At 50.2% G+C, this 27,805-nt stretch overlaps 1 protein-coding gene across 1 annotated transcript; it reads right to left on the reverse strand.

Moving 5' to 3' along the window:
- Positions 1–1,615: 1,615 nt before the first annotated feature.
- On the reverse strand, positions 1,616–27,498 carry CPXM1 (carboxypeptidase X, M14 family member 1). Its single transcript, XM_063310184.1, has 14 exons — positions 27,068–27,498; positions 23,272–23,370; positions 20,726–20,835; positions 17,529–17,668; positions 15,715–15,799; positions 14,156–14,306; positions 13,272–13,360; positions 12,564–12,687; positions 12,129–12,325; positions 9,963–10,142; positions 5,714–6,011; positions 3,362–3,501; positions 2,219–2,321; positions 1,616–2,099 (listed from the first exon to the last, which is right to left on the reverse strand). Exons 1-14 carry the CDS (start codon positions 27,477–27,479, stop codon positions 1,837–1,839), a joined length of 2,391 nt encoding a protein of 796 aa, XP_063166254.1. The 5' UTR covers positions 27,480–27,498; the 3' UTR covers positions 1,616–1,836.
- Positions 27,499–27,805: the final 307 nt, after the last annotated feature.

Consider the following 27,805-nt stretch of genomic DNA (forward strand, 5'->3'; position numbering starts at 1 on the left):
AAGAACTAAAAACCTGGTTGTGTCATCATGCCTGGAGTGGGAAGGGGAACAGTCATTTGTGAGGATGGCTAGCACCCTAGAAGGGCCTTTTACACTCACGGACTGAGATACAACCTTAGCCATCTGGATTTTATCACATATTTTTATTGTCTATTTATATTTATATACTTATATTTATTGTGCTTCTAAGGACATTGAATTTTAAATTTTGTTTTGTTGTAAACCGCCCAGGGTCCCTCCTTTGTTGGGGGGAGATGGGCGGTGATACATTTGATAAACAAACCAACCAACCAGCCGGCAAGTGGCCAATGGGCAAGTTAGTGTGTTGTTCTTGTCTTCCTGGGAAAGCGAGAGAATAAAAAATAATTGTGCACAACCTTGGAAGATTAAATACCCAAAAAAGTTTATTTGGTAAGACTCTCTGAATGCCGCTTGTCTTGCAAGGGCACTGCAATGCCCACATTTTCATTGTTAACAGTTCTCACAATCCAGGGTTCTCCTTCCCTTCTCCACCCCCAAACGTTGCAGGCAAGCATTCTGCGGTCTCTAAGCTGGAAAAGCACAGCGTGTTCTTTCTGCCAGGGCCAGCCTGCCAGTCACAATGCTGTGACATATTTCGCCATTCCAGTCCTTGGGGTTCAAGAAAACTATACAGAATATAGAGCAGTGTTTCTCAACCTTGGCAGGTTGAAGACGTGTGGACTTCAACTCCCAGAATTCCCCAGCCAGCCATGCTGGCTGGGGAATTCTGGGAGTTGAAGTCCACACGTCTTCAACCTGCCAAGGTTGAGAAACACTGATTTAGAGACAGGTGGCGGGGGGGACCAAGTTGTGGAAGGAATAATCTGTCCTTAATAGACTGCAACACCTAGCTTATTTCCCCCCAATAGCGATTTTCCTTTAGAGATTGAACAGAAATAGAACAGATAAGCAGCCACCTGGCCAGGCAATGCTCTTTTATCCATGATTCCCCTCTTCTTCAGTTTTTAAGTCCAGAATTCAACTGCAGGATGGATGAAGCGATACAGAAGAGAGGCTTTCTGTTTGTGAGCAGAGCGCATGGTGTTCTTTAAGTAGTGACAAGCAGCTCCCGAAATTCTGCGATCAAGGCAGGCAGTAAAGAGAGAAAGGATTATGTACCTAAGAGTCCAGAGAGCTCTAGAAATTCAGCCCTGCTTTCCGACACCCGCGAGTCTGTCTTAAAATGGAGCTGATCTTTGTGTTTGACACAAGGGAGGAAGGAAAGAAAGAAGAGAGAAAGGGAGAGGAAGGAAGGAGAGGAAGGGAGAGGGAGGGAGGAAGAGGAAAGAAGGAGGGAGGGAGGGAAGGAAAGAAGGAAGAGGGAGAGGAAGGAGAGAAAGGGAGAGGGAGGAAGGAAGAGGAAAGAAGGAGGGAGGGAAGGAAAGAAGGAAGAGAGATGGAGAGGAAGGAAGGAGAGAAAGGGAGAGGATGGAGGGAAGGGAGGGTGGAAGATGAAAGAATGGAGGGAAGGAAGGGAGGGAGAGGAAGGGAGGGAGGTAGAGGAAAGAAGGAGGGAGGGAAGAAGGAAGAGAGACGGAGAGGAAGGAAGGGAGAGGAAGGGAGGGAGGGGGGAAGAGGAAAGGTGGGAGGGAGGGAAGGAGAAATGTTCAGGTATTTGCGATTCTATCAACAATATTTCTCAGTAAATGCCAGGTTACTATACATCAGTTGTTCTGAAAGCCCAGGAAGCGCATTCATGTTTTGGGGCCAAGGGCAGGTATCATCTCAGCCTCTTGAAAACTGGAAGGGCTCCAGCCAAAAAGGGGCCTGACAGCCACGTGCCAGCTGGCGACGTCTGGTGGCGTCGCCTCCCCCTCACTGGGCCCGTCTCTGGGCCTGCAGTTTGCGTAGCCGAAGCTGGCGAAGGCGCAGAGCGAGGTCCTTGGGGACCTTCCCCCCTTTGGCCAGGATCTCTCGCAGCCGTTGCTTCGGGGTCTTGGTCAGGCGGAAGTCACAGATGGTGGGGTTGTCCTCGTAGTAGACGTGGCAGTTTCGGGTGACAGGGTGGTAGCCCTCGGCTGTGGCAGTGACCTCGTATTCGCCAGGGTTCAGCAGGCGCCAGTAATCCCCGTCGAAAGCTGCCAGCGGACAAACGGAAGAGGAGTTGACGGGGAGCAGTGTCAAGCGGGTGGGTGGGTGGGTGAGGTGGGGCTATTGCGCGGGACGCAAGAATTGGCCGTGAAGAGACTTTCTGTACCTGTCCTGATGTCATGGTTGATGCCGTCCACCGAAATGATGGCGTCTGCAATGCCTTGCTCCGTGTCTTTGTCTCGGACGGTGCCTTTGATGCCTCTGTGGATCTGCAACGGTACGTCTGATCAGCCAGCACACATCCGGGGGGACGCGTGAAACAAAAACCCGTGCATGCTGGGACGTTGCAAGCACCTCCAGATGCGTCAGCCTACAACCAAGGGGGGTGCTGGTTGGGAACGATGAGAATTGTAGTCTGACGCCCCTGGAGGGTACCAGCTGGGAGAAGGCCGCTTTATTGCCGGGCAGAAGTGATGTCCGACATGTGTTAGATTTAATACACGCTGCTTTGTCAGTTGCCGAGTGTGGGAGATCAGGACCGTAGCGTGCAAGGGTGAGGAGCGGAGGGGATTACCGCATCCTCTGCCAAAATCCACTGCCTTTTGAAGCGGGTGGTATCCCCGGGAGGGGTGGCACCAGGGGAGAAGCGGTTCTGGGAGGGTGTTCTGCCCTAATCCCGGTCCTGGGAATCCTATCCCTTTCCTGGTCTGGCCAGCAATTTACAAGAAGGCGGGCCCTAGATGGCTGGTTCCTTCCCTCTCCCCTACATCCAGTGCCTCTCTTCATTTCTACAGCTTCAGGAGTAGAAAAATTCTTAACAGACTTTCTCCCATGAAGGGAAGGGTAGGAAGAGTCTTAAGAAAGCACAGGAGGTCCCCATATAGCAGTGTTTCTCCACCTTGGCAGGTTCAAGCTGGGTGGACTCCCAACTCCCAGAATTCCCCAGCCAGCTTTGCTGGCTGGGGAATTCTGGGAGTTGGAGTCCACCCAGCTTGAAGTTGCCAAGGTAGAGAAACACTGCCATATAGAGACCAATTGTGCAAAGGGGCAGCAGAAGACCCCACAAATAACAGTAGATTCTCAGAACCCATCACCGAAGCAGGGAGAAGACCATCCAAATCACATTGCGCTGTTCTCAAGTCTTTGGCAACAGTGAAAGTTGCGTATGAAATATGCAAGGACTGGGCTAATTAGATGATCACCATGCCTGGACCCCGCAAGGCTTCCTCAGAGGACGGAGCTTGTCCCACAGCCCTGGGTCGCGTCATGGGGAAGGAGGCCGACACCGGCCCCCTCCCTTTCCCCCTACCTGCTCCATGTACAGCAACAGGGACTCCTTGTTGTTCTCCCACTCCTGTGGAAGCTCCGACTCGTGCGGGAACTTGTCGCAGGACAGCTCGACCGTCACCTCAAAGCAGTTCGTGTGGAGGTAGCTGAAGTCGTTCATACCTGCAGGGAGGAAAACCTGATCAGAGGTCACATTGATCCTGGGGGGCCTCCTCTGACGGGGACGGGCCCATCAGTGACGTGAGGCCAAGCGGACAGCTTCAGCTAGGGTTTTTCATCTTGGCACCCATAGATGGTGGGGAACGCTGGATATGACAACCCCAGCGTGTCAAGAAGACACCGAGGCGGGAAGCGCAAGCAAACGAAGGCAAAAGAGACGTCACCCTGATTTGCACAATTAGTAACGGATGGATAAAGAGCATCTGATTTAACCCTTGGGCTGGATCGTTCGAAAGGTTCCTGTGTTTTCTTGAAGGTTGATGGCCGGTGTGTTGCTTGAGCTGAGGCAGACCTGCATTTGGTTTCAGAGCTAATCTGACAAGGTCTGTTTTAAAAAAAATAATAATGAAAGAGCTGCTTTGATTCAACAAAGCTTTGATCAGATTGCGCAGGCGCCGAACTGAAGCACAGCCACTTCAATGCAGATTAGATTGGGCGGCTGCAAAGCGCTCCGTAGCCTTTTGAATCCAATTAAGTCCCATTTGCACATTAATTCTGAGGCTTTCAGAGAGGTTTTCTTTTGTGTTAATAAAGCACTTTGGAAATTTCTTCTAAAGAGCCTAAGAACATTGGAGGATTTTTTTTTTTAAAGCAAAACAGATTATTAGAGTGTCATGATTGCATCCAATTAATTTTTTTAAAAAAATCTAATTTTACATCTTTTCCTGGACTGAAGCTGCCAGACTGTGCAAATCGCAGCCATTTGCACACCAGAGTAGAGGCTTCCTCCTCTGGATTATGTCTTTGGGTATTAATCCGGGGAAATTTTCTGGGCAGCATTTGATAAGTCTCCTTTGAGTGGGACTCAGCTCCTGGCAAGCAAGGATTCATCCATGCATTTTTGGGGGTGGCTCTGGAAGCAGCTCGTAAAAAGGCTGGAGGGACAGAAAAGAATCCGAGAAGAGCAGGCAAGTGCTCAGCGGAAAGCCATGGAAGAAAGAATAGACAAGACCTGAAAACTGGTGGAAATGATGCAAAAGACACCCTAGAAAAAGAGAAAAAGGCTCAGAATGCATTAGAAGCTGTAGCAGCACTGCATAAACAGGCTTTAGAGGGGCTGGGCAAAGCGAAGGGGCTCGCCACGGAGCAGGGGCGAGAATGGAGAAGACGACGTCAGGAAGTAAAGAAAATGGCCGAGGCGCTCCAGGAAGCTGAGCTGAGGCAAGTCCAAAAGGAGGAAGGAACAGCTGGGAGGAAGGCAGTAGAAGGGAGAGAGAGAGTCAAGACCGGTGTTTCTCGGCCTGAGCAACTCGAAGCCAGCTGGGGAATTCTGGGGGTTGAAGTCCACACACCTTCAAGCTGCCACGGTTGAGAAACACCGGTTAAGACAGTGCCAAAAGAATTAGACGTTGATCAGAAGACGAGCTGGTGTACTTGTGGACAGCTGGGGAAGAAGAGAAAGTTGCTCAGGACGTTTTGGGCCCTGTGGAAAGAAGTCATACAGGGGCATTCAATGCTCAAAAGAAATTTCAAGGGAGGGAGGGAGGGAGGGAGGGAGGCTGAGGCTGCCTTGGAAGAATTATCGAGAGCTCAGCACAAGGTCCGTGAGGAGCAGTGTTCAGCAGAAGAAAGCAACTGAAGAGAGAGAGGTTGCTCAGAACCCGGTGAAAGCTCTTTTTGGTGTCGTTGCAGATTCCTGCAGAGGCTGTTGCCATTCTCTCCTCCAGTTTCCCCCCCCCAACAACAGCCCTGTGAGGTAGGCTGGCTGAGAGAGAGCGGTTGTCCCAAAGTCCACCTGTGCCACACTTCCTCGCTACCCCACCTTAAGTGACTGGGACGTTTTACAACTTCCTGGTGTGGTTCACAGCTCTGTGGCCTTCTGTCCTAACCCTCTTTGTGCCTGACCCTGCTTCACTTCTGACCTTCTCTGGTCTCCACGTTTAACAGACAGCAGTAATGTGGCCTGCAGAACGTCAAGACGACTTTACAGCATCAGAATAACAACAGGCACTTCTGAGTGAACCCGTCAAGAGTTCACGTGTTCCACAATTCAGGTGCTGCACGCTAGAAATTCCTGAGATGCCCAACGGAGCAATTGCCTGAAGAGGGTTAGGTGCAAAGAGTGAAGCTGTACAGAAGAAGGGGACTGGGGAAATGCAAGGTGTGCAACCCGTCCAAGTGGCTAGTCCCCATCGAGGGTGGCCCGTTCACCTACTTCCCGGCACAGTGTGCCAGTTGGCTCCGTTGATGATGTTCCCCTCCCGCATGAAGTCATCGTAGTGGCAGAGCCGGCGTTCGTCGTTCACCATCGCCAGGTTGGAGGTGGCGTAGACGGTGGCCAGCCATCGGAAGACGGGGTCGTCCGCGGTTGGCGTCAGCTCCTGGGCTTTCCAGTAGGTGCGGGTCATGTCGAAGGGGTAGGTCACCACCAGCTCACCTCCGTGCAGGTTGGCGCTGAGCACGAAGGGGTAGCGTTGCATCCAGCTGATGACCGCCCGGGTTTCTGGGGCAACCTTAGCGGTGGGAAACGGTCAGGATAAGCAAATAAAAAATAGGAGGAGGAAGGAGTATTATGTATGTTCCCTGCCTTGAGATATTTATAAAAACAATAAAGGCGAGATAATAAATAAATACATTAAAATTAAAAATTAAATTATAAGTGGAGAGCCCCTTCTTTGCTAGCTAGGTTGGGAAGGGGGGAAGAGAGTGTTTCTGAAAGCAGAAAAAACTGACCCGGAGTGGCCTTGCAGTTCTCTAAAATGTTGCCTCTTGCACACCCAGCCTAGTGCACACCTGCCTGCACGCTTCCTAATCTCTCGTGGTGCCGAAGGGACTGGAGTTGTCGCCCAGCACATGAATTGGGTTCCTGCAGCGCACTCAGTGTGGTTCCTATTAAGCCACCTTCTAGGTTGGCACATATCCTGGGCTAGTAGTCGTAGTATGTATCTACCCAGTTGATGACCAGCCAATTTAAAAAACAGTAACCGAGTAAAACAAACTCAAACAGCAGAAGACTAAAAGACAAATCACCTAATATTATTGCATAGGCCCCTCTAATTCTGTAATAATACGTGGGTTACCCAAGTAATGATAAATTTAAAAATTAAAAACTGTTAATATAGAGTGAATATCCTCTGGCAGCTTTTTAATTAAGAAATACCAGTCCAAAAATGGTATTACAGGTAAAAGTGGGAACTTCTTACCAATTACGTCTTTGCCTGTTTTTGCCTTATTTTCACTGCAGCAGCACAACATCTGGCTACTGCAGAGGTAATAGCAGGTTTTAAATCCTGGAGAGGATAGCTCAGATAAAATACGTCTGATCTCCCTGGGAATTTATCTATTCTTTTTCCCAGCATTTTCCCGCCATCGCGGGGTCTGCTTTTCGGATCCTGAAACGCCACTTTGCCCGATTGTCCACATCCTCAGGGCGCAGGCCCTCGATTTGCCTGTCCTCATTGATGGTGTCTTGCCATCTCCGTTCTGGTCGCCCACGTGGCCGCCGGCCATCGATTTTAAGATGGTAAACTATTTTGGCGACAGTGAAAGGTTCCGCTCTAAGGACATGTCCATACCAACGAAGGCGGCTTTCTCTCACCTTCTCTGTAATTAATGGCACGCCTAGTTGTTGCCGGATGGCATCGTTTGGGACGTGATCGAGCAGGGAGATGCCCGATGTCCAACGGAGCGTACGCATTTCCGTAACATGGAGGTGGCTCTCTATCCCCTTTGTTGTTGCCCCACGCTCGGTTCCATACAGCGCCACAGGGCGAACGATCGTCCCATAGATCTTAGATTTGAGACGGGTTGGTATTTGTCTGTGACAAAGCACACCGGTGAGTTCTCACCAGCGCAACCAGGCCACATCCACCCTCGCTTGCGCATCACCGCTGATGCCACCGTCACCTTGGAGACGGGAGCCAAGGTACCGAAAGATGTCCACCTTCTTTAGGTTTTCTCCATTTATTTGGAGCATCCCATGGGTGGTTACAGTTTCTAGGTACTCAGTTTTCTCGGAATTTATCTATTAAGGGCACAATACAAATAGCCCTTATATTCCTGTAATATTTACAACATAATTAATACGTGTACAGTGGTTTCAACTTTCTTATCGGCATGCAGACAGATGCGCTCCACTATAGGGATTTTATTATGCCTGCCTTGAAGTTCTGCTGGTGGAAGAATGTTATATCTGGCTTTGAAAAATGCTATTCTCAACTTAGAGGAAGTTAGATTTTGCAGATAACTGGCTGGTTCCCATGGACCCCTGTTTATCCACATTCTGTCACGTTGGGACAGCCTGTTAACTTTGGTTTGGAACGCTACATCCCTTATCCTTTGGATAATTGATTGCTTGGCTTGATCGTTGTTGTTTGTTGTTTATTCGTTTAGTCGCTTCCGACTCTTCGTGACTTCATGGACCAGCCCACGCCAGAGCTTCCTGTCGGTCGTCAACACCCCCAGCTCCCCCAGGGATAAGTCCGTCACCTCTAGAATATCATCCATCCATCTTGCCCTTGGTCGGCCCCTCTTCCTTTTGCCCTCCACTCTCCCTAGCATCAGCATCTTCTCCAGGGTGTCCTGTCTTCTCATTATGTGGCCAAAGTATTTCAGTTTTGCCTTTAATATCATTCCCTCAAGTGAGCAGTCTGGCTTTATTTCCTGGAGGATGGACTGGTTGGATCTTCTGGCAGTCCAAGGCACTCTCAGAATTTTCCTCCAACACCACAGTTCAAAAGCATCGATCTTCCTTCTCTCAGCCCTCCTTATGGTCCAGCTCTCACAGCCATATGTTACTACGGGGAACACCATTGCTTTAACTATGCGGGCCTTTGTTGTCAGTGTGATGTCTCTGCTCTTAACTATTTTATCGAGATTTGTCATTGCTCTTCTCCCAAGGATTAAGCGTCTTCTGATTTCCTGACTGCAGTCAGCATCTGCAGTAATCTTTGCACCTAGGAATACAAAGTCTTTCACTGCTTCTACATTTTCTCCCTCTATTTGCCAGTTATCAATCAAGCTGGTTGTCATAATCTTGGTTTTTTTGAGGTTTAGCTGCAAGCCAGCTTTTGCACTTTGGCTTGATCATAGCCTATAGATATTAAGAATGGCATAGAGAACCCATATGAAGTCAGCTTATGCTCCACCACCTGTTTCCTGGGAGAAGCAAAATTACCTGTTAAAACTAAGGGTGTCAGCCTGATTGGAAAAAAGACGTACTTTAAGCCAGTATATTATTGTCATCTTCCATGTCCTAACCTGAATTGTCGGCATTCCTGTCTCAAGTCTTAACTGGCACATACAGCCTAATGCGGACCTGCCTGCATGCTTTCTAGTCTCTTGTGGCGCCCTAGGGAGTGGAGTTGTCACCCAGCACATGAACTGGGTTCCTGCAATGCACTCAGTGTGGTTTCTAATTAAGCCACCTTCTGGGTTGGCACTGTAAACTGAGCAAATAGGTGGGGCTTGCCCCAGCCGCTAAGATGCACACACAGAGACCCCCAGCTTGAAACTAACCAGGCCTGGCATGTTGGGGGAACCCCATTGCACAGCCTTCTGCGCATTTTGGGAGCACAGCCCTGCATTATCCAACTGCCGTTCTGTGGGGCACCTCAGCCTCGCCAGGAGGAGGGGGTTCTCTCCACAGTAGTGACTCTTGCTGAGCTGGAAGGAGTGACCAGGGATGTTAGCAAAGGTTTGCAGGGCTGAGCCGTCCTGAGCCCCCACATTCTCGCGCTCTGGGTTACATGAGATGGGAAAGACAAAGGGTGCGTTGGGGTGTTTGCATCAGCTGGTACAAGGCTGTCTTCGTCAATTGTCCTTGGCGTAGTGATGCCAATCATTGGAGAAGCAAAGCAGCCTTGTCCCTAGGAGGCTACCATCTTAGGAGAGCCGGTGCGCAACCCCTGGACGAGGTTTGAAGTGGGTGATTTGCGGTTCAGTTTGCAGTGGGATTGTTTTAACGTGTTGTGCAAACTATGCTAGCATATTCTACTTTACTTGTTTGGAGCAGCGTGCGTTAGGTGAATTGTGTGTGAATGCAACCGCAGTGTTTTGTTAACTCAGGCTTTAGCGCTGAGCACGTCGTGCAAAGCAAGCCATCGCGTTACGGCTGAATGGTTTAGACACGGCCTGTGGTATGAATGCAGGAACTGTGCTTTGTTAACCCGAGATTAGGGTATTGTGCGAACCCACAGTATCCCGCTGCATAATACAGACGATGCCAGGATGTAAACCTCCCCCAGCATAGCAATCTTGGTCCCGCCTCAGAGCCTCTCAAAGCAGGGTGCATTTTGTTTCATGTTCCCTCAGCGATGGATGCTTACTCTGTTGGTCTGTGGCAGTGCCAAAGAGGCGTGCTGGAAAAGCGGGTGCGGGTGGGGGGAGGAGAGCGCCCACAAAGATGGAGGAAACCGGGCATCCTGGCCAAGCCACAACCAAGGGGGCATCGGGGCAGGACTCACCGTGGCGTTGGGGAAGGTGTATGTCTCCGGGATGGGGATGTAGTGGTTGGGGAATTTGTGGGGGACCAGCTGGTAGTCCTCGGCATCCCAGAGCGCCGTGTTGAGGTCGGCGAAGTTATGGTTGAGATCAAAGCCTTCGTACGTCCATCGGCCCATCGCCCAGCCGGATAGCTCCGAGCCCTGCAGAGGTGTGAGAGAAAGAGGAGACTGAGGTCCAGCCCAGTGCCCTCTGGATTAGGCTGACCATATTTCCTTGAGACAAAGACGGGACATCGGGATGGCAAAACGGGACGGGGTTAAACTTACGTAATATTCCGTATTCATGAAAAAGACAATAAAACTGGTTATCGACAGTAAGCTGGGAAGGTGCGGGAGGGGGAGGTGTGGCAGTGGTTGGGTCCGGAGAGGCTGGTGCAGGGGTGGCGTTGGGCGGAGAGGTTGCAGGAGGGCTGAAGGCGGCGGTGAGCGGAGACAGGAGGACAGGAATGGAGGAGTCTATTGAAGGGTTGTCCCCGACAACCTGTTCCTCTCTGGCGCGCCCTTTTATTTTATTTTCTTCCCGCCATTTTGGCCTGAGAGCCAATTGGCTTCTTTTCTGCTGGGCGCCCTTTTCCAACCGGCTTCCACTGCACTGATTGGCGGCAGCGACTCTCCCTCTTGCTCTCCGCCAATCAGCTGCTCCTGCGGTTCCCATTGAGAACTGCTGCCAAGTCAGCCTCCTTTTCCTTTTCCATTTCCATTTCCATTTTTTTCCTGCTTTTCCCAATAACGGCTCCAACGTTTTTAAAAAATGGGACAAAATTGATATTTATATTGAAACAACGGGACAGTCGGGAAATGTTAAAAAAACAGGACTGTCCCGTTCAGAACGGGATGTATGGTCAGCCTGTTCTGGATGGACCGGCACGAGGAGATCGGTAGTCCGGTTTCTGGGTGAAACCTTCTGGCCACCCCCTCTCGACCAGGTTTGGTTTGTAGACAGGGCAGGGAAGCTATTTGGCTTCCAGCAGAGCGGGGCCTGGGGGCCTTTCCCGACTTAACCCTTCAAAATGTGGCCCCTTCCAGGCGCTGGCCGGAGCTGCGTGTTTCTGTTTTTGCAAGACTCCTGGCCGAAGGGTGGCTGAATTGTTCTCATGGCTGCCATTCTGCAGGGCAAAGCAGAGCGCAGGGTTGGCGAGTGGGGTGGGCTGGCTCTCCAGTGCTGCAGTGGGAGACAGTGAACGTCTCCCCCCCCCCCCCGAGAGAAAGTTGGGGGCTCTGGGGATGGTTTAAAGACAATGCAAGGTTTAAAGCGACCATTTTGCCTTTTGGGCTGCTCCTCGCCTCACTGTGTGCTCTCAGCAACTGGGATTTGTGCCTTGACGTGTGGGCTCCATCTTGTCAACTTAGCTAAGAAGCTGTTGATGGATCTTTGGGCCCTCCGTTTGCTTATTCCCCTCATAAGCTGAGCCACCCACCCTCCATTCCCGGGGGACCGCTGTGTATCGGACTGTCGTCATCACCAATACATTTCACTGAATGACCTCCAACTGGAGCACAGAAAAAAGTCTCTCTTGATACCTGAGGACTACATGGACTGCTTTTTCCTTGGCATAATATGGAAGTGGTTGGTGCTTGCCTTTTCAGGATGTTTTTTTCTTCGATTTCCCATCCCTGAGATCTCCTTGTGGTTCCCCATCCAAGTACCAACCAGGCGTACCTCTGCTTAGCTTTTGGAGACAGGCACTGCCAAAATTCCCCTCTCCCTCATTTCTGCATGCGGTGCCTGCTTCATATACTTCTATTAAGACTCTCCCCCAAACCCCAATTCTCATTAGTTTTTCCACTCTGAACAGAAGCCACCCAACACTTCCCTAAAAGGCCAGCAAAAGGGGCAAAAGATGAACTTGCGGCTGGCCGGACTCACACCCCGGGTGGCAGCGTTGGGGGTGGATCCAGACTCTTGGACAGCTCCCTTCGGGGCATCAGAGCTTCATTTGCACTGACTCAAATTGCCAGCTCTGACCCCCTGCAGCAATTTGGGGTTCTGGTTGGCATTTTCCCAGCCTGGCCTGGAGATGCCAGTTCTCAGCCTTGGACCCTGTGCGCTGCCCTGTGGACCCTTCCCAAGCCTGAATGTACTTCCAGAAGACTCCCCCTGCCCCCCCATGCCAGCGTTCTACCCACCAGCTTGTAGGCCGTCTCGTAACCGTCTGGATTCATGGAGGGCAGCAGGTGGATCCGGGTCTCGGTGACCAGCCGCAGGATGCGAGGGTTGCCCTTCTTGTACTCCTGGCAGAGATACTCCATCAGGTTGAGCAGCAGCTCCCGGCCCAAGGCCTCGTTGCCGTGCATGCCAGCCACGTAGCGGAACTCCGGTTCTCCTGCAGGGATGAAGATGCCCGGGGGTTTCTAGGGGGATCTGTGGCCCTCCGTTGGCAGACCTCAGCATTGGCTCCCCAAGCCCTCCCTGGGAGGCAGGTGAGAGAGAGAGAGACTGTCAGGGCCCCGTTGGCAGAGGAGTTGTGCGTCAATGGGAGCGCCAGCCACGATGCCCTTCTTCTGCAGCCTCCCACTGTGCTCTCTCCCTGCAAAAGGAGGGGGCAGCTGAGATATGCTCACCTACTTCATGCTGCCCAGGGTTGTCCGAAATCTCCATGACATACATTTTCAGGCCCAGGTAACTCTTCCCGATGCTGTACACCCTTGTGATGTCTGGACAGGCGTCACTGACTTTCTTCATCAGCTGCCAGGAGGGAAGTAGAATTATTTTTGTGGTTAATTCTAGAGCTCAGCATGCTGAAATCCAAGAATTCAAGGTGAGCGGATTTCTCCCTCCGTTTCAGGAAAGGCAGACAGATGGGGTTGGGAAGAACGTGCTAAGAGAGGGCCTGGGGAGTCTTTTTTGTAGGGATCTAAATCTGGATTTCCTTCAAAGGTTAAATGAAATTGTAGGGGTGTGGGTGGGGAACCCCTTAATTTGCCCCACCATCATCTCCTGTGAGATGTTGAAATGAACCCTTGAGAATGTCATAGAATGGAAAATCAAAAGACATTAAGGATAATTCAAGGCAAAATGACTTTTAAAAAATAAATGGGCTCATATTTTTCAGAATATTTCTACCCAAGGGGAATTTTAGTTGTCAAGCAAGTTGACTTTGGATCCTCTTTCTATCAGGTTCTGGCACAGTTTGAACCAGCAAAGCTGGTCGACGTAGCTCATCCTTCCCTTGTTCTGGAATGCCACCCCATGGCTTTGATGATCATTTTCCTGGAGAAGAGAACCAAGGAAGAGCAGAATCCTCGAGCCTTTTGTGAGAAAGAACAGACCTTCCTCATTTCCTTGTAGTTGTGGTGCCTAAAGTCCAATTTATCGTTGGTCCCAGGTGTGTAGTCCCATGGATAGATGTTGTTTGGATCTGGATCGAAACACAGGCGCAAATTACAACTGTGGCAAGACATTTTATTGACAAACGAAGGAGATGGCGGGGGGGGGGAATGCATTTTGGGGGTGAACCCACAACGGTAGCGGACGAACGTGGATCAAATACAGAAGTGAGTGGCCGGGTGAAAGTGGTGCATATCTGGTCTCAGAATAAAGGAGGTTGGAACTGCAGAACAGAGGAAGAAAGAGAAAAGTGGGTGAAAGGGAGGGAAGGGCCATGGTTGGGTGGAGTTGATGAGACCAAGGATGTCCTCACTGGGGAAGGAAGGGGGACAAAATGGGCAAGGAGGCAGACTTCTGGAAGGATGCGCACCGGCAATGTGCATCCCATTTCTGCAATTTGTTTTCCTTACAACCTCCTCCTTTTTTTCTGGGCTTTGCGTAATGTTGCTTAAACAGAAGTGGGAATGGAATGATAGGCATGGATGTTCAGCCATGACTGGGATTCTGATCATCGTTTTTTATAGTATTGATGTTATGCAGAAAGTCTGCTTTCCTATACCTCAGAAAGAAGCTTGGTGAAACTGTCTTCCGAAGGGTCCCTCAGGGAAGGAGCTGGGTCCCCTTTCCCAATTTTTCTCTTCTTTGATGCTGCTGCTACTTTCTACCACAAAAAACGCTGGCCGCAACATTCACAGGAAGAGGAGAAACTTTGGGCCATGATTTCCAGCTGTGGGTGGGTTGGCTTCGAAAAGAGGTCAGGGAGGGACACGGGGAGCCAAGGACACGTGGCTGAGCATCCCACCACCTGGAGCCCCCAGGGGCCTACCTGGCAGGGCACATCCTAGGATCTCGGTTCTCAAGCAGATCGTCCCGTTCTCGAACCATGTTTGAGGATTGATCCGGATGTAACGCGCCACGACGGGGTTGGGGAGCAGGTTGAGGATGGGGGTCTCGGGCTCCTTGTTGGCAGGAAAGATCTGGAACCAGCAGAGTCGGGCTCAGAGTTTGTTTCCTGCCCAGCCCCAAATTAGTCAGATTTTCTGCACTGTTTGCAGGGGAACTCGCAAGGAGAGACAGCGCCCCAAATCTTCTGTGGCTTAAAAATCCTACTTGTTGCATGTATGCATCTTCCTCCCGGAGCCAAAGATATCATCCATGGTGGCCCTTTTCCCCTCCCAACAACCCCGTGAGGTGGGGAATTGTAAATAGTGACTGCCCCAATCAGCAAGCGAGCTTGAGAGATAATTGGGAATTTGAACCCTGATCCCTCTGATCCATCCAACCCTCCAACCCAGAATTTCTCAAACTTGGCAACTTTCAGATTGGTGGACTCCAACCCCCAGAATTGAACTCCAGTTCTGGGAGTTGAAGTCCACACATCTTAAAGTGGCCAAGTTTGAAAAACACTGGTTTAGGAGCTGGTTGTTTCAGTGTCCTTCTCAGGGATGTCTGTGTGGTCAAGAAAGTCAAGATGGTTGTCACAATAGTGTGAACGAAGTTCCACCCATTACAGATAAAAATTGGGCAGAACTCCCATCACACCAGTGTGGCTGCCATCTTGACTTTTTTGACCCCCTCCCTGCAGACACTCCTAGTCCTTCCAGTATCATCAACAAAGTTACCTATAGAGGCCCATCTTTAGGTATCTGTTAACTGGGGGTAAAATGGATGCGGCTTGATCCTCTCGATCCTTTCCATCCATGTCCCTCTTGCTCTGGATTCCTGTCCTGCGACTGGGTCCTGGCAACTACAGTGTTGAATTTACTCGCCCAGCAAAAGTAATGTTTTTGCCAAGTCCCATACAATAATAGGACTTTACATCATTGCTTGCTTATTTGTTTTTATCAACCAATTGATTTAATTCTGCTGTTTTAAAATCTGGCTTGTTTTTCAATGGTAGAGTTTTGCTGTGCAAGGTGAAATAAATCTAGGAACAACTGAATAAGAGGTGTGTGTACTATAAAGTTGGAGTCTCCTCTGCGGAGAACTCAGATCAGTTTGCTCCCTGGATAGTTTGGGGCAGTTTTCTTGAGGACTGCATTAAAGTGGTCTCCACTTGCTTCCTTCTGGATATTTCTTTTTAATCTGCTTATTCCAACGTACAATTTGAGGATTTCCTCGTGGTCTCCCCTCCAGGCGCTAATCAGGTCCAACCCCACTATGCTTTTCCAAGACCAGCCAAGATTTGTCCCTGTGGATCGCCCCTTCTTTTGGACACAGCTGTGGTTCCTGACTAATGCCTGCGGCTGTAATCCTGGGACTTTTGCAGGAGACAGTTGCTGCATTTCGCAGGAAGGAAGGGATATCAGACTATCCTCCATCTGCACCTGCGCATGGCTCCGGAAGCAGCCCATCAAAGCTTGTTCAAGACCCCCCTGGACTCACCATGTCTTGGCTCCCATTTTTGCAAGGCTGCCAACGATGAGTGTCGTTGCTAAATTGGATCTTATATGAGGTCACCCAGCTGTAGCTGGTGGGAGAAAGGAGACAGTCGGTTCAAAACGAGCAGAAGCAAAGGAGAGAAGTCACACCTCCATCTTTATACGGTGCTACTTCACCCAGCATCCAAACTCTTCCAAGTAAACTTCCATCATCCTGAGAATCTCAGGTACGGTTTTCTTAAGGGTATTGTAGGAGGAGAGCTGGGTTAGCCTGTGGCAGCCAAAAATCAGGAGTCTGGTAGCACCTTTTCCAACCCAGTAATTTTATTAAAAGGCAGAAGCTTTACAGCTCACTTCATCATGAAAGCTCCCTCCATGCGTCTGCAAAGAGTAAGGAAGATGACCCTTACAGAAATGTGCAGGAACTGTTCCCTAGGCAAAAGGGGCCGAAGCATTTTTAAGTCTAAAACATTCAGAAGTGGCTCAGGCAGACACCTCCCTGATTCACAGCAGTATAAGCAGGAGGTGGTCCAGCACAACCAGACTTCCCTTACAAGGAAGATTCCTCGTTTAACAACCACTCATTCAGTGACCAAATTTATGATGGGTAATTACAACTGGGCCTCATACTTACAGCCGTCGCAGCGTCCTGCAGTCACACGATCGTGATTTGTGACCTTCCCTACCAGCTTGCCACAGGTAAAGTCGGTGGGGAAGCTGGCAGGAGGTCAGAAGTTGCAATCCTGTGAGGTCCTCACTTAATGATTGGTGCAGTCCTCATTTAATGATGGCAACTGGAACTGCTGTTGCTAAGCAGCACAGTCACATGGTTTTTCAATTTGTGACCGCGTTGCTTAATGACGGAGTTTCTGGTCCTAATTAGCATCATTAAACAAGGATTACCTGCACTTTAGCCAATCTCAATAGTTTCAGCTTTCCTGTGGAGTTGATTTCCTGATCTGATCTGCCTACTAGGGCTGACATCAGTCTTGCAAGCTGGATTGTGCCATGCTGTGTATCTGATGCAGCTCACAAGTTCTGATGCCTTTTACAGGTAGTCCTCGCTTACTGACCACTCAGTCAGTGACCATTCAAAGCTGCGACGGTGCTGACGAGTGATACTTATGACTGGTCCTCAAAGTTCCGGCCCTTGCAGCGTCCTCACAGTCCCACGATCGTGATTTGGGCACCTGGCAACCAGCTCACACTTACGGTGGTTGCAGCATCCCACGATCACGTGACCACCATTTGTGACCTCCCCTGCTGGCTTCCCACAAGCAAAGTCACTGGGGAAGCCGGCAGGGAAGGTCACAAGCTGCTTGGGTAAGTCAGCCCCCAGCCTTCCTGCGCACCGCACAGCACCCTTCTTCCCTCGGCCTCCCTGTTCTTGCATGGACCCGCGCCCTCCTTCCCTCGGCCTCTCTGCAGTCGTGCTGCGCTGCAGCACCCCCCTCCCCAGCTCGCGTGCTGCATGTGTGGGGCCTCCCAGGGCCTCCCCCCCCCCGAAGTACCCCCACACTCCTTACCTGGGACTCCTGCCACTTCCTGCTTAATGACCCGCACGTCATGGGGTTATGATGGTAACAGACAGCCTGGATTGCCGTCGCTAAGTGATGCGGTCATATGATGTCACGTTTCTGCTTAGCAACAGAAATTCTGGTCCCGCTTGCCATCATAACCCGAGGACTACCCGTAACAAAATACGTTCGTCTGAAAAGGTGCTACCAGACTACTCCTGATTAAAGGCTGAGTGTAGCTGGAGCTGCATATCTGCCTGTGATGGAAGGTTTCTTCTCCCGGCCTCCTTGTGCCACTTACGTCCAGATGGAATTCAGCCCTTGTGTGATGACCCCGGTGAAACGTGTCAGCCGCCTGGTGTCAATTTCTAGCCACTGGTCCTTGTCCTTGTATCCTGCACACCAACCCCCATCATACAAGTCGCCATCGTGAATTCCGGACTGGCAAGAGGGAAGTGGAGCAGAGGTAATGTTAAGGAAGGCACCGAGACCAAAGACTTGGGGGCAGAAAAACAGCATGTGTGTGTGTGTGTGTGTGTGTGAGAGAGAGATGGGGGGGGCTAGGGTCAGCCTTGGCATTGGTGGCAATAGATGGAGGGCAAACTATGAAGCAGGCACCCCTGGATTCCTGGAGCAGTCTGAGTGTAGGACTGGAGGAAGAGACACTACCAAGACAAGGGTGAGATAAGCGGGGCTTGAGCCCAGGCCAAGAATGTAACGTGAATAAATGTCTCAGGCAAGCCCCTCCCTAGTTCACACGAAGGTGAGGGAGGGGGAAGCACATTCGGACTTGCAAGATCCTGTTTCTACAGCTTTACAATAAAGGGAGTCCTGACCTACATGGCATTGGTTTCTTAGTCTGGTCTACCTTATTGGGCTGACATCAGTCTTGCAAGTCCGAATGTGCTTCCCCCTCCCTCCCTTTATCTTTGTGTGAACTAGGGAGGGGCTTGTCTGAGACATTTACTCACATTACATTCTTGGCCTGGGTTCAAGCCCCTCTTATCTGACCATTGCCTTCCTCCTGTCCTTCAATGCCATTTCCTCTGCCCTCCACACGGGGAAACAGGCACCCTTTGATTCCTGAGGTCCACCCTACTTGGTGGGCTCCATCAAACCCAAGGTTTCATGGGAAATGTGAAGGTATCTACCTTCTTCTTGAGCTCTCCAGGGGAAGGATTAACTCCTCAAGAGGAGGCCCTGACACTGGGATCTCCACCTTTGGGACAATCACCTCTGAAGCCCCAATGCTGCAGGAGAAGAAGAGTAAGAAGAAGGAAGGGTGTCCTCCTTCATTTTGGCTCTGTCTTTTATCCTCTCACTTAAGGGAGGCAAAGAGAGTACAGAAGTTGGAAGTTTTCTCATGGGGTCTCCACAGGACATCTCGGTTATGGCAATTTGGCCCTCATTATGTAGAGAAATCCCCAGGGAGCAGATGTTTGCACAGTGGTGCACATCTGTTGAAGGAGGTGTGAGGAGCTGGCAGCTTGTACTCAGCCTAATGGGTCTGTACAAATCATCCCTGGTTCAATGTGAAAACTGACTCAAGATTTGGAGAGGGCATCCTTTGATTCCAGCTTGAGGTCTGGAGACAAACCGGTTCGACTGGAGGTGTTGTAGATTCAGTTAAAAAACAATCAGCTCTAATCAGGAGCATTGGAACAGCAACAGCAGCTGTATCATTTTTAAAAAAATTTTTTTTTTATTAATTGTTCAAGATATAATTAAGGCACATAATGCAGAGTATAAGACTGATAGAATACAAATCTAAAAAAGAAACAGGAAAAGCTAAAACGCTTTTTTGATAGAATGGGATGCAAATTGCACAGATGGGAGACCCATCTGGGCTAAAGGTTTAGCTGGATGGCTTCATGGGTGTGAAGCGGTAAATAAGAATTTGGTTCGATGGGATGACTTAGGCGAGGCTTTATCAACTGGAAATACCTCCAAAGTAGGCGGTGGGAGGTGCGCTGTCAAGATGGTAGGTGTGGTCTCACAATGCAAGCCTCCTGTACTGTTCAGGTGCATGACGTGGATACGTATGAAAGGAACGGAGCTTGCATTGTGACACTGCATCCCCCGTCTTGCTCATTTTGATCCACCCCCAGGTCACTACTGCAAACACCCCCTTGAAACTTTGCCCTGACCTGCTATCCAGCTAAACTCAGCCACAAGAACAAACAGGGCATTTTTGTCATCAGATTTCATCCAGCTGACCTGGTTCCACCCTCCCAACTGAGCTCAGAAATGTACGTCAAATGACACTGAAGCCGATCCCAGTAAATTCTACGCAATCAAATGCTTTCTTTGTGGAGTACGCATTACCATCCTAAACCATTAAAAAACCCTCAGTCCCTGGGTGGTGGACAACTCAGTAAGGACATGTGAACTCCTTTTGAACTCTAGATGTCCTCCCAGTCTCTCTTCATCTGGGGCCCAGAAGACAACCATGACCTGGGAATTATTAGATCTGAAACCCTGCACATCTGTAGGACCCCAACTTCAGAAGAGCGGTTGTTAGGAACTGTTTTCTTTTGGTGTGTTTGTTGGTCTGAAACAGGTCGCTGAAATGGTTTTTGCTAAGATAACACACTTCTGGGGATTCATCTGGATTTTGTCAACATTTGGGCTGTTAGAAGAAATGGCATCATGCTGACATTCTCTGAAGATATGCAGGAAAGGGGAAAGGCAAATAAACCTGGCCTGACTTGTGTTGATCTTTTGCAGGATCCCAAGGATTTGGTAATTCCAAATTCCCAGTGCATGGTTTGGATTCACTCAACCTGCCAACTCTAACCCAGGTTAAAAAAACCTTGGTCCCCGGATTTCTTGGCCTTGGTGTGCAAAGCTTCACAAGGATGCTTTGATCCCCATCAAGCATTCCTTTCACTGCTTCCCCTGGCAGTTCCAAAAGATGAGGAGGCTTTCAAGGTGTTTGACCTGCATCTGCCAACCCCTCCTAAGATGGTTTTCCTAAGCTGTTGGAAGCCACTAGAACAGTGTTTTCCTAACTTGGCAACTTTAAGAGTGGACTTTAACTCCCAGAACTCCCCAGCCAGCATGCTGGTTGGGGAATTCTGGGAGTTGAAGTCCACACATCTTAAAGTTGCCAAGTTGGAAAAAACACTGCACTAGAAGGATGCAGTGTAATGTGGGTACCTCTTCTAACTCAGGGAACAAATGGAGATGGCCCCAGGGTGGTGTCCAGCATGTCAACAAGGCCAAACCCATGGTCTCCAAGCCTTGATGAATTGTGCCGTCTCCATAATGGAAAGCACCTCGTTGGGGTGAAACTCAGCCAGTTCACTCACCCCTCCTGTTCACCTCACAAGCCATCCTCCCACAAATTAATCCAATTATGGCTTAATATGATGGTTTGCTTCCCACGCAAAGACAATAGCTGGGTCTTGCAGCATGTGTGGTGTGAACTCTAACAATGGTGGCCTTGTTCTGTCTCCCCTACTTAGTGTTGAGCATCCTTGCCTGGTGGAGCCTTACCTGGATGTTGAGGCGCCCACGGTGGGCCCCGAGTCCATCTCGCTTGAAACTGGAGGCTCGCAGTTGTGAGTCCCGCACCCTCAGAGACTCAAGTCCCAGGGGAGGACATTCTGGTTCAAGAAGGTGGAAGGAAAATAGTGGGAGGGGTGCGCATGAGACGAAATCAGCTTGGTGAAAGCTCTCTCTACTCCCCCCCCCCATGAACTCCCTCCCTCAGTTTCCCCTAAATCAGAATTTGTGGTTCTTGCACAAAGAACAGCTGTCAGGTATGAGATGTTTTGCCCTCCACTCTATGCAGATGAGGCCACCTCACTGTGGTCTAGCTGCTTCTGGAGGAGCTGTAGCCAGTGGAACAGGCTGCCACATGAGGTGCTGCTTTCTCCTTTGCTGGAGTTCTTTGAACAGAGGCTGGATAGTCATCTGGCCGCATAAAACAACATCCCCGAAGAAGGACTTAGCTTATATGGGGGGAAAAAACAGAGTCAGTTCTAAGTCCCAGTGAAGAAACTCTGGTGAGTGAGTGAGGGGGTGTGTGTGTGTGCTTGCTTTTGATTATAATGGGATGTGAGAACCACACGACTGTTTCTTGCATGAGCCAGTTAACCCCCTGGAAAAAAAAAATCCAGGCAGAAATGTGACAAGGGATCCAACTGCAATTCTTAGGAGACGGGAGCTGTTGGAAAATCCCTGCCTGGGCCCCTTGTCCTTTCCCACTGCAACTGCCAGAGGAATTATGCAGAGCAAGCACATTTAGGCCAAGGCCTTTTTCTTTTCCTTCTTTTTTTTTCCAGAACAGTCCCAGGACTTTAAAAGCTGCAGGACATGCCAAAATGTGCAAAGCCTTGGCCACCAGCGGCAAAAAGATGCCCACTGTCAAAATATGCTTTGGTTGCACCGTTTATACAGAGATGGGACCCCTGCCAGTTTCAAAGGCCAGTCATCCTTTCTCGGAGCCACTGATGTCAGTGCAGGACACGTTGGAGAGTTTGCATTTGGTTTTGCAGGGGACAGATGCAGAATTTGAATCTGGAACACAGGGCCGGGAAGGGAGGATCAGTCCGCCCCCCACTGTTGCACCCGGAGGGAGCCCCGACTGCATCCTTCTCCTATTTGCCCTTCCCCCAAAGTCCTCCAAAAGCATGCCCATGTGTGTGAAGATACATGCATGCTTTGTGCGTGCTGCTAGTCCTCAGTGCCTTTGTGGCTGGCATCTGCACCCACAACTTCCAGGAAATGCACCATTTTGTTAAATTGAAAAATGCAAGATACAGTTGGTCTTTGCTTTTCAGCCACTGAAAAAACATAGGAGGGAATGGGGAGGGAGACACAGCTACAGGAGAAACTCGCTGTGCATTTCCACTTGACCTTAACCCTGCCGCCGCTGCTGCTGCTGCTGTTTTTGTGGGATTTTTGTTTTGTTAGTTGAAGGCACCTTTTTTCATTCAGCGAGAACAGCTGCCCCTTTTGCAGCTGGCAAGCTCGATACGTCCAGATTTCTGGAGGCAGCTGTGGGGAATAAGCGCCTGCCAACTGTTCGCCTGGCAGTGCCGCAGCCAAACTCAACATCCCGATGCCACATGAAGCCTGAAAAGCCAAAGGAAAAATCCCAGAGCTGGCTTTCCAAGAACAATCTGAGGGAGCACCAACTGGCTTCGAGAGATTCAAGAACCCTTTATACAAAAGGCTAAAAATTCAGGCCTTCGTTTGCCCGCAGGATCTAACCGATCTCTCTGGTCACGTGTTTCTGTGGCTTTCCTACAGAAAGAATCAGGCTTGCTTTCTGTGTGAGATTCCCATTCTGCAAGGCACAGGGGAATATCCCAAGCCCTGGGCTCCTTAAAGCTGTTCTGGAAACCCCCTTGAAACGGTGCGTTTGCCAGTCCAGTGCACGGCTGGGCTCTGTGTTCCAGCATCCTCCACACCAGATATGAAGCAGATCCTGGCACCAGTAGTGCAAGCATGGGACACACTGGCCATGGGCTAGGATGAGGCCCTGGCAGGCGTCTCCTGTGGCGCCCAAGTGGTGAAGGGATCAGGCCTCAAGATTCTAGTCCTCATGAGTCTAGAGAAAGCTTGACACTGCTCTGTGCTGCAGTTGCTGGAGGCTGACGGATGGAAGGTGACTGTTGATGAATGATTCCATGACGCCTCCTAAAGGCATCTTCTCTCATGCTCCCAGGTGCATCAATTTCCTACCTGCCTGCAGAAACACTGTTTCCTGATCAAATTAACATAGGAGTGTTCCATTTCTGAGGATGTTCCTTTGTGGCTCTGTAACCCAAGATCAGGATTTTTCTCCCATTACTACAGATGTGGGCGTCTGGAGCCACTGAGATACGTGCCACCCACCCCCCAGCTTCCTCCAGAGGAGATGGACTGCCAGCCCCACCCCAAAAGTGCCCTGTCTGGGATGGTGGGAGATGCAATCCAGCGTTCTGGAAGACGATGGGGCACAGGCCAGAGCTCTGAGCTGTCCCTGGGGTTACACAACCTACCAGTGCAGCACCTCTGGGTTGAGGAAATGGGAAGAGGAACTGAGTACCTACGTGATGCCTCTCTGGTGGCAGCTTCTGGGCTAGATGGCTTCTGCGTCTTCTTCAAAACCGTCTTCTTCACTATTTTGACACGGGGAGGCTTTTTCACGGCTGGGGGAAGGTAAAACCACACAGCAGGTCAATCTCCTTCCTCCTTTTGGGTGCTCTGTGTGTGTGTGTGTGTGGAGGGGGGTCCCGTGAATCTCACAGAAGCAGGAGGGCAAAGGGGGACTCTGCAACCAAGGGGAGGGTGTCCAAAAAGTGGGCAGAGCGGGACACAAGGGCATTGCAGGAAATGGACAATGTCTAGGAATCTGCACAGGAGAGATGCCATGGGCATGGCTGTCAGAAGCCAGTTGGGCAAGACAAGTTAATTTTAATTAAGGTTATTATTTATGGAGGCTTTTTATCATTTCATAAATGTTTCCAGGGCTGCCCAAACAACACAGTAAAAAATGTCAAGATGGCAGGTGTTGCACATCTAAAACAGGTGGAGTTTTAATCGCATCACTGCAGCCACCATCTTGATTTTTTGACCACACCCTGCTTGTTTCTAACGTATTTCTGTTTCTTACCCCGGAGTTCCCTACCTTGAGCATCTTAAACAGATGGAAAAGTGAGATTTATATAAAGAAAACATCTGTTACCAAGTCTAGCACAAAATGTAAGGAATCAGAAACCAAGATTTACATTCTCAAATCTTGGTTTTATATTCTTTGTGTTTTGTGCTAGATTTAATGACAGAAGCCCTCTTCAACCTTCTCTTGATGCTGCTGCTGTTAGTTGCTTGGGTTGCATGTCCCATCAGGCTGGGTGGGCATAGTATAATTCAGTATACTTGGAGGGCACCAGGTTGAGGAATGCTGCCCTTTATGATTGACTAAAACTTTAAGCCAGAAAAGTCTCCGTTTTGCTTGCTGGAAAGTTTACTTTACTTGATGCCGAATAGGATGGCTGAAGGCAATCATCCAGTGGCCAGCTGAGAAAAGGAGAACATTTGCAAACGCTGCTGCTTATGTGAGCCATTGTGCGTTTTAGGGAAGATACAGCATTTCTTTTAACGGAAGTTTTATTTGGTCAATCAATATGGAACATTTTCACTGCTTGCTCAGAAGTGGGCCAAGCAGCCAAGTGGAGTGCTAGTGGTTGTGATCAGCATTCTTCAGCCTGCCTCGAAATGCAACTCTGAATTCCCAGTGCTTGGAATTGAGTCCCAATAGCAGGGTGCTCCTTTGTGGGAACAGACCAGTGTGCAGAGGCTTGCGTGCAAGTGTGCCCGTGTGGATTCTTTCCCACCGTGCACGTGCAAAGCTAATTCTTACGGGGAATGCTGCGTGGGAAGGGCATGACAGAAGCCCTCCCTTCAAAGGCGGGAGCTGCCGAATGCCCTGGATTCCCCGGCATCCATTTTGGGGCACCGAGAGAGGCCGCGTGGGGAGACGGAAGTTCTTGCAGACAAGGATGCTCTGTGTAGTCCTGGCCAAGCTCCATCTGCTTCCTTCCAGTGGGCAGCCAAAGAACAGAGCAAGCCAGTTTGAACCTGGAGCCCCCGCAGAGGGGGGCGGGGGGGGGGAAGCTGGCAGGAAGCAAGAAGAAAGCCTTCTCTAGAAACACAGCCCCCTCCTGCAGGCAAGCCACTCAGCGGAGAATGCCAAGCCTGCTCTAACTTACTGCATGTATTAATTAGATCAGTGTTTCTCAACCTCAGCAACTTCAAGCATTCTGGGAGTTGAAGTCCACCCAGCTTAAAGTTGCTGAGGTTGAGAAACACTGCACTGGATTAATATTGTGCTTCCATTGGGGAGCAAACATTGGTGGGTGTTGTGCTGCTCTTCCCGAGAACAGCCACCCTGCAAGGTAGGTTGGACTGGCAAGAATCCAGAAGTACTGGTTTTGAAAGGCATAACCTTTCGTGAGCTGCAGCTTATGACCATTTGGCGGTCGGAAAAGGTGCTACAGTATAGACTCCTGATGTTTTGCCACTGGAGACTAACGGCTGTCCTACAATGGCTGGGCCAACCAACTCAAGAGAATTGCATCACGCTTTTCTGACTGGCACTGCCCAATGGGTGACAGTGGCCAAGCTTGCAGAGAACGAGTCAGCCTCCATCGCCCACTAAGGCTCACAGGAGAGACAGCTGTTCCCACGAAGGAGAAATATGCATATGGTAGAAAGGAGATGCATTTGGGCACCGCAGCTGTGGAGAACTGGGGAATACAGGCAATGCACCGTGTAGCCCCTGTGCCATCCTGAAGGGCATGCTGATACCACAATGTGCCCGAGATTCGACAGTCTGGTCTGCTGTAGGAACAGATTGCAAAACACGGGTTTTTTGCAAGCTTTACGTCCACCCCACTTTTTGATTCTAGCAGTGGGGAACTTATTAATGTTATGGGGAATTGGCTTAGGAACTGTATTTCATTTTCAGTCACTGAAATTAAAAACGGAATGGTTTCCCCATTTGTCACATCCGACTTCTAGGCTTTGTCCTGGCCCCGCCCACTCCTTCCCCCAGCTCCTCCCCCATTTTGGGGTGCCGTTCTGGCAGGGCCAAGTTGGTCTTGACCCGGAGAACCCCTTGGATCTGTCTGCCTGTCTGCTGCAGAAAACAGCCCAGGACCGTCCATTCTCACATCCCAGGACTGCCCTTTGGACAGCTCAAGGCTGCAGGACTGATCGCACTGGGGGTGTCCAAAGGGTGTGGTCAAAAAAGTCAAGATGGTGGCTGCAACGGTGCAATCGGAGCTCTGCCTCTTTTTTATGTGGTTGATTTGATAGCAAAGAACGACACAGAAATGTCTAACCACCAAAAAGAATAATGAAACACAGAGAACACAATAACCACTACCACAAAGCAATAGATGTAAAATATTATTAAAGGACGGGAAAGCTATGGAGTCGCTGCCGTTGCATATTAGCGGAGAACTGTGCGGTTAAAATCGCTCCCGTGACTTGGAGTAGGAAGCTGTGTGGGCAGAGGGCAAAGAACTGATGGGGGAACTTCTTGTCACCTGGGAAGATTTCGATCCTGAGGAAGCTGACTCTCGGGAGATGAGCTACTGTAGGTGAGACACTGGTGGGCTGGATCCTGGCTAGTGTGAGCTCCAGGGAGGGGCTGGGGAGTTGGGTCCATGCCATGGTGAACGTCTCCTGGGAAGTGGAGATGCCAGATCCCTGAGGGGGGCCCTGGTGTGGCCCCTCCTCAAGAAGCTGGCCTTAGATTCCACTGTCCTAGACAGCTATCAGTCAGTTGCCAACTCCCCCTTGAAGATGTGTGATGGCTCTGGTTATCATCATTCCAGGTTGGATTATATATATATATATCTTCTTGACATTTTTTTAGGTGGTGGTTGATACTATCTGCCAGCTTTGGTAAACGGCTTAGATTGAATTGATTGAAGCAGCAGAAAAGTAACGTAATTAAATATATACTTATATAACAATTCAAAAAAAAAAGTTGGTTTGGATCATCTTTGGGAAAATGGAACTGTTTCATCAGCCCACTCTGCCCTGTTATTTATCGGACTAGCCTTCTCAAACCTGAGGGCCTCCAGTTGCATTGGACTACAGTTCCCTTCATCACAACCGGTAGCTGGCTGGCTCAGGATTATAGTGAATTCTCACAACTGCCAGATTGCTGTCCGTGGCACCGACCACATTTCTTCTGCCCCTTTGCTTAGAACTTCCATGCAATGCTTTCCCATGCATCCTAATTTCCATGTTCAGAAAGGTGATGGCTGAGCCCCCCCAAAGCCACATCACCCCCTCCCATCCCCCAGCTTTGACGCTCAAATGCAAGGCTGGTACCTTTCCTGTCGGTCGGTTTCTCAGTGGAGAGCCTCAACTTCGGGGCACTGCTGGTGGACAGTGGCACGTCCGGGTCACCTTGTCCCCTGGGAAGAGTCGCTGGGATGTCGTTGCGCACTGTGGGCCCCGGGCCCTTTTCCTCTCTGGCCCTGGCCATGGAAGCCCCAGTAGAGACCCGCTGGGGCAGAGCCGTCACCCAGTTTGCTGTGGTGCCCCCAAGCGTCTTCTGGGATGGGATGGGGGCAACCGAGCGGGGCTGTCCCTCCACGGAGGGGGCCCAGCTTACATGGGAAAGGGCCAGGAGAGTTGTGGAGACCCACAGCATTTTGGGCAGCGACGGCAAGCCGAACCAGGCACCGCGGTCTGCAGCCTCTGCCTGCTTCTTGTCCCTGAGCTTGGGATGGGCTCCCATCCTTTATAAGAATCCTCCTGCTTGCATTCCTTGCCACTTCCATATGTGTACCGCATTGTCAGGAATAGCTGGGACCCACTAAAACACACACACGCTCACACCCCCTTCCCTTCAGCTTGCTTGGCTTCGCCTGACTTGTTCCATTTATTCCACAAATGGGTCTGCTGTTCTTCCTGCCTCGCCGAATCCCCTTGAAGCCGTTCCCCCTGGGATAAACAGCACCTCGCCTTCCCGTTTCAGTTTTTTTATTTTGTTTTACAGCTGTGGCTTGGATTTGTCTTTTTTGTTTTGGAGTTTTTTGCTTTAGGGAATTTCATCCCCAGTTT

This window comes from Candoia aspera, chromosome 8 (genome assembly GCF_035149785.1).
Source record: "Candoia aspera isolate rCanAsp1 chromosome 8, rCanAsp1.hap2, whole genome shotgun sequence".
Classification (NCBI taxonomy): Eukaryota; Metazoa; Chordata; class Lepidosauria; order Squamata; family Boidae; genus Candoia; species Candoia aspera.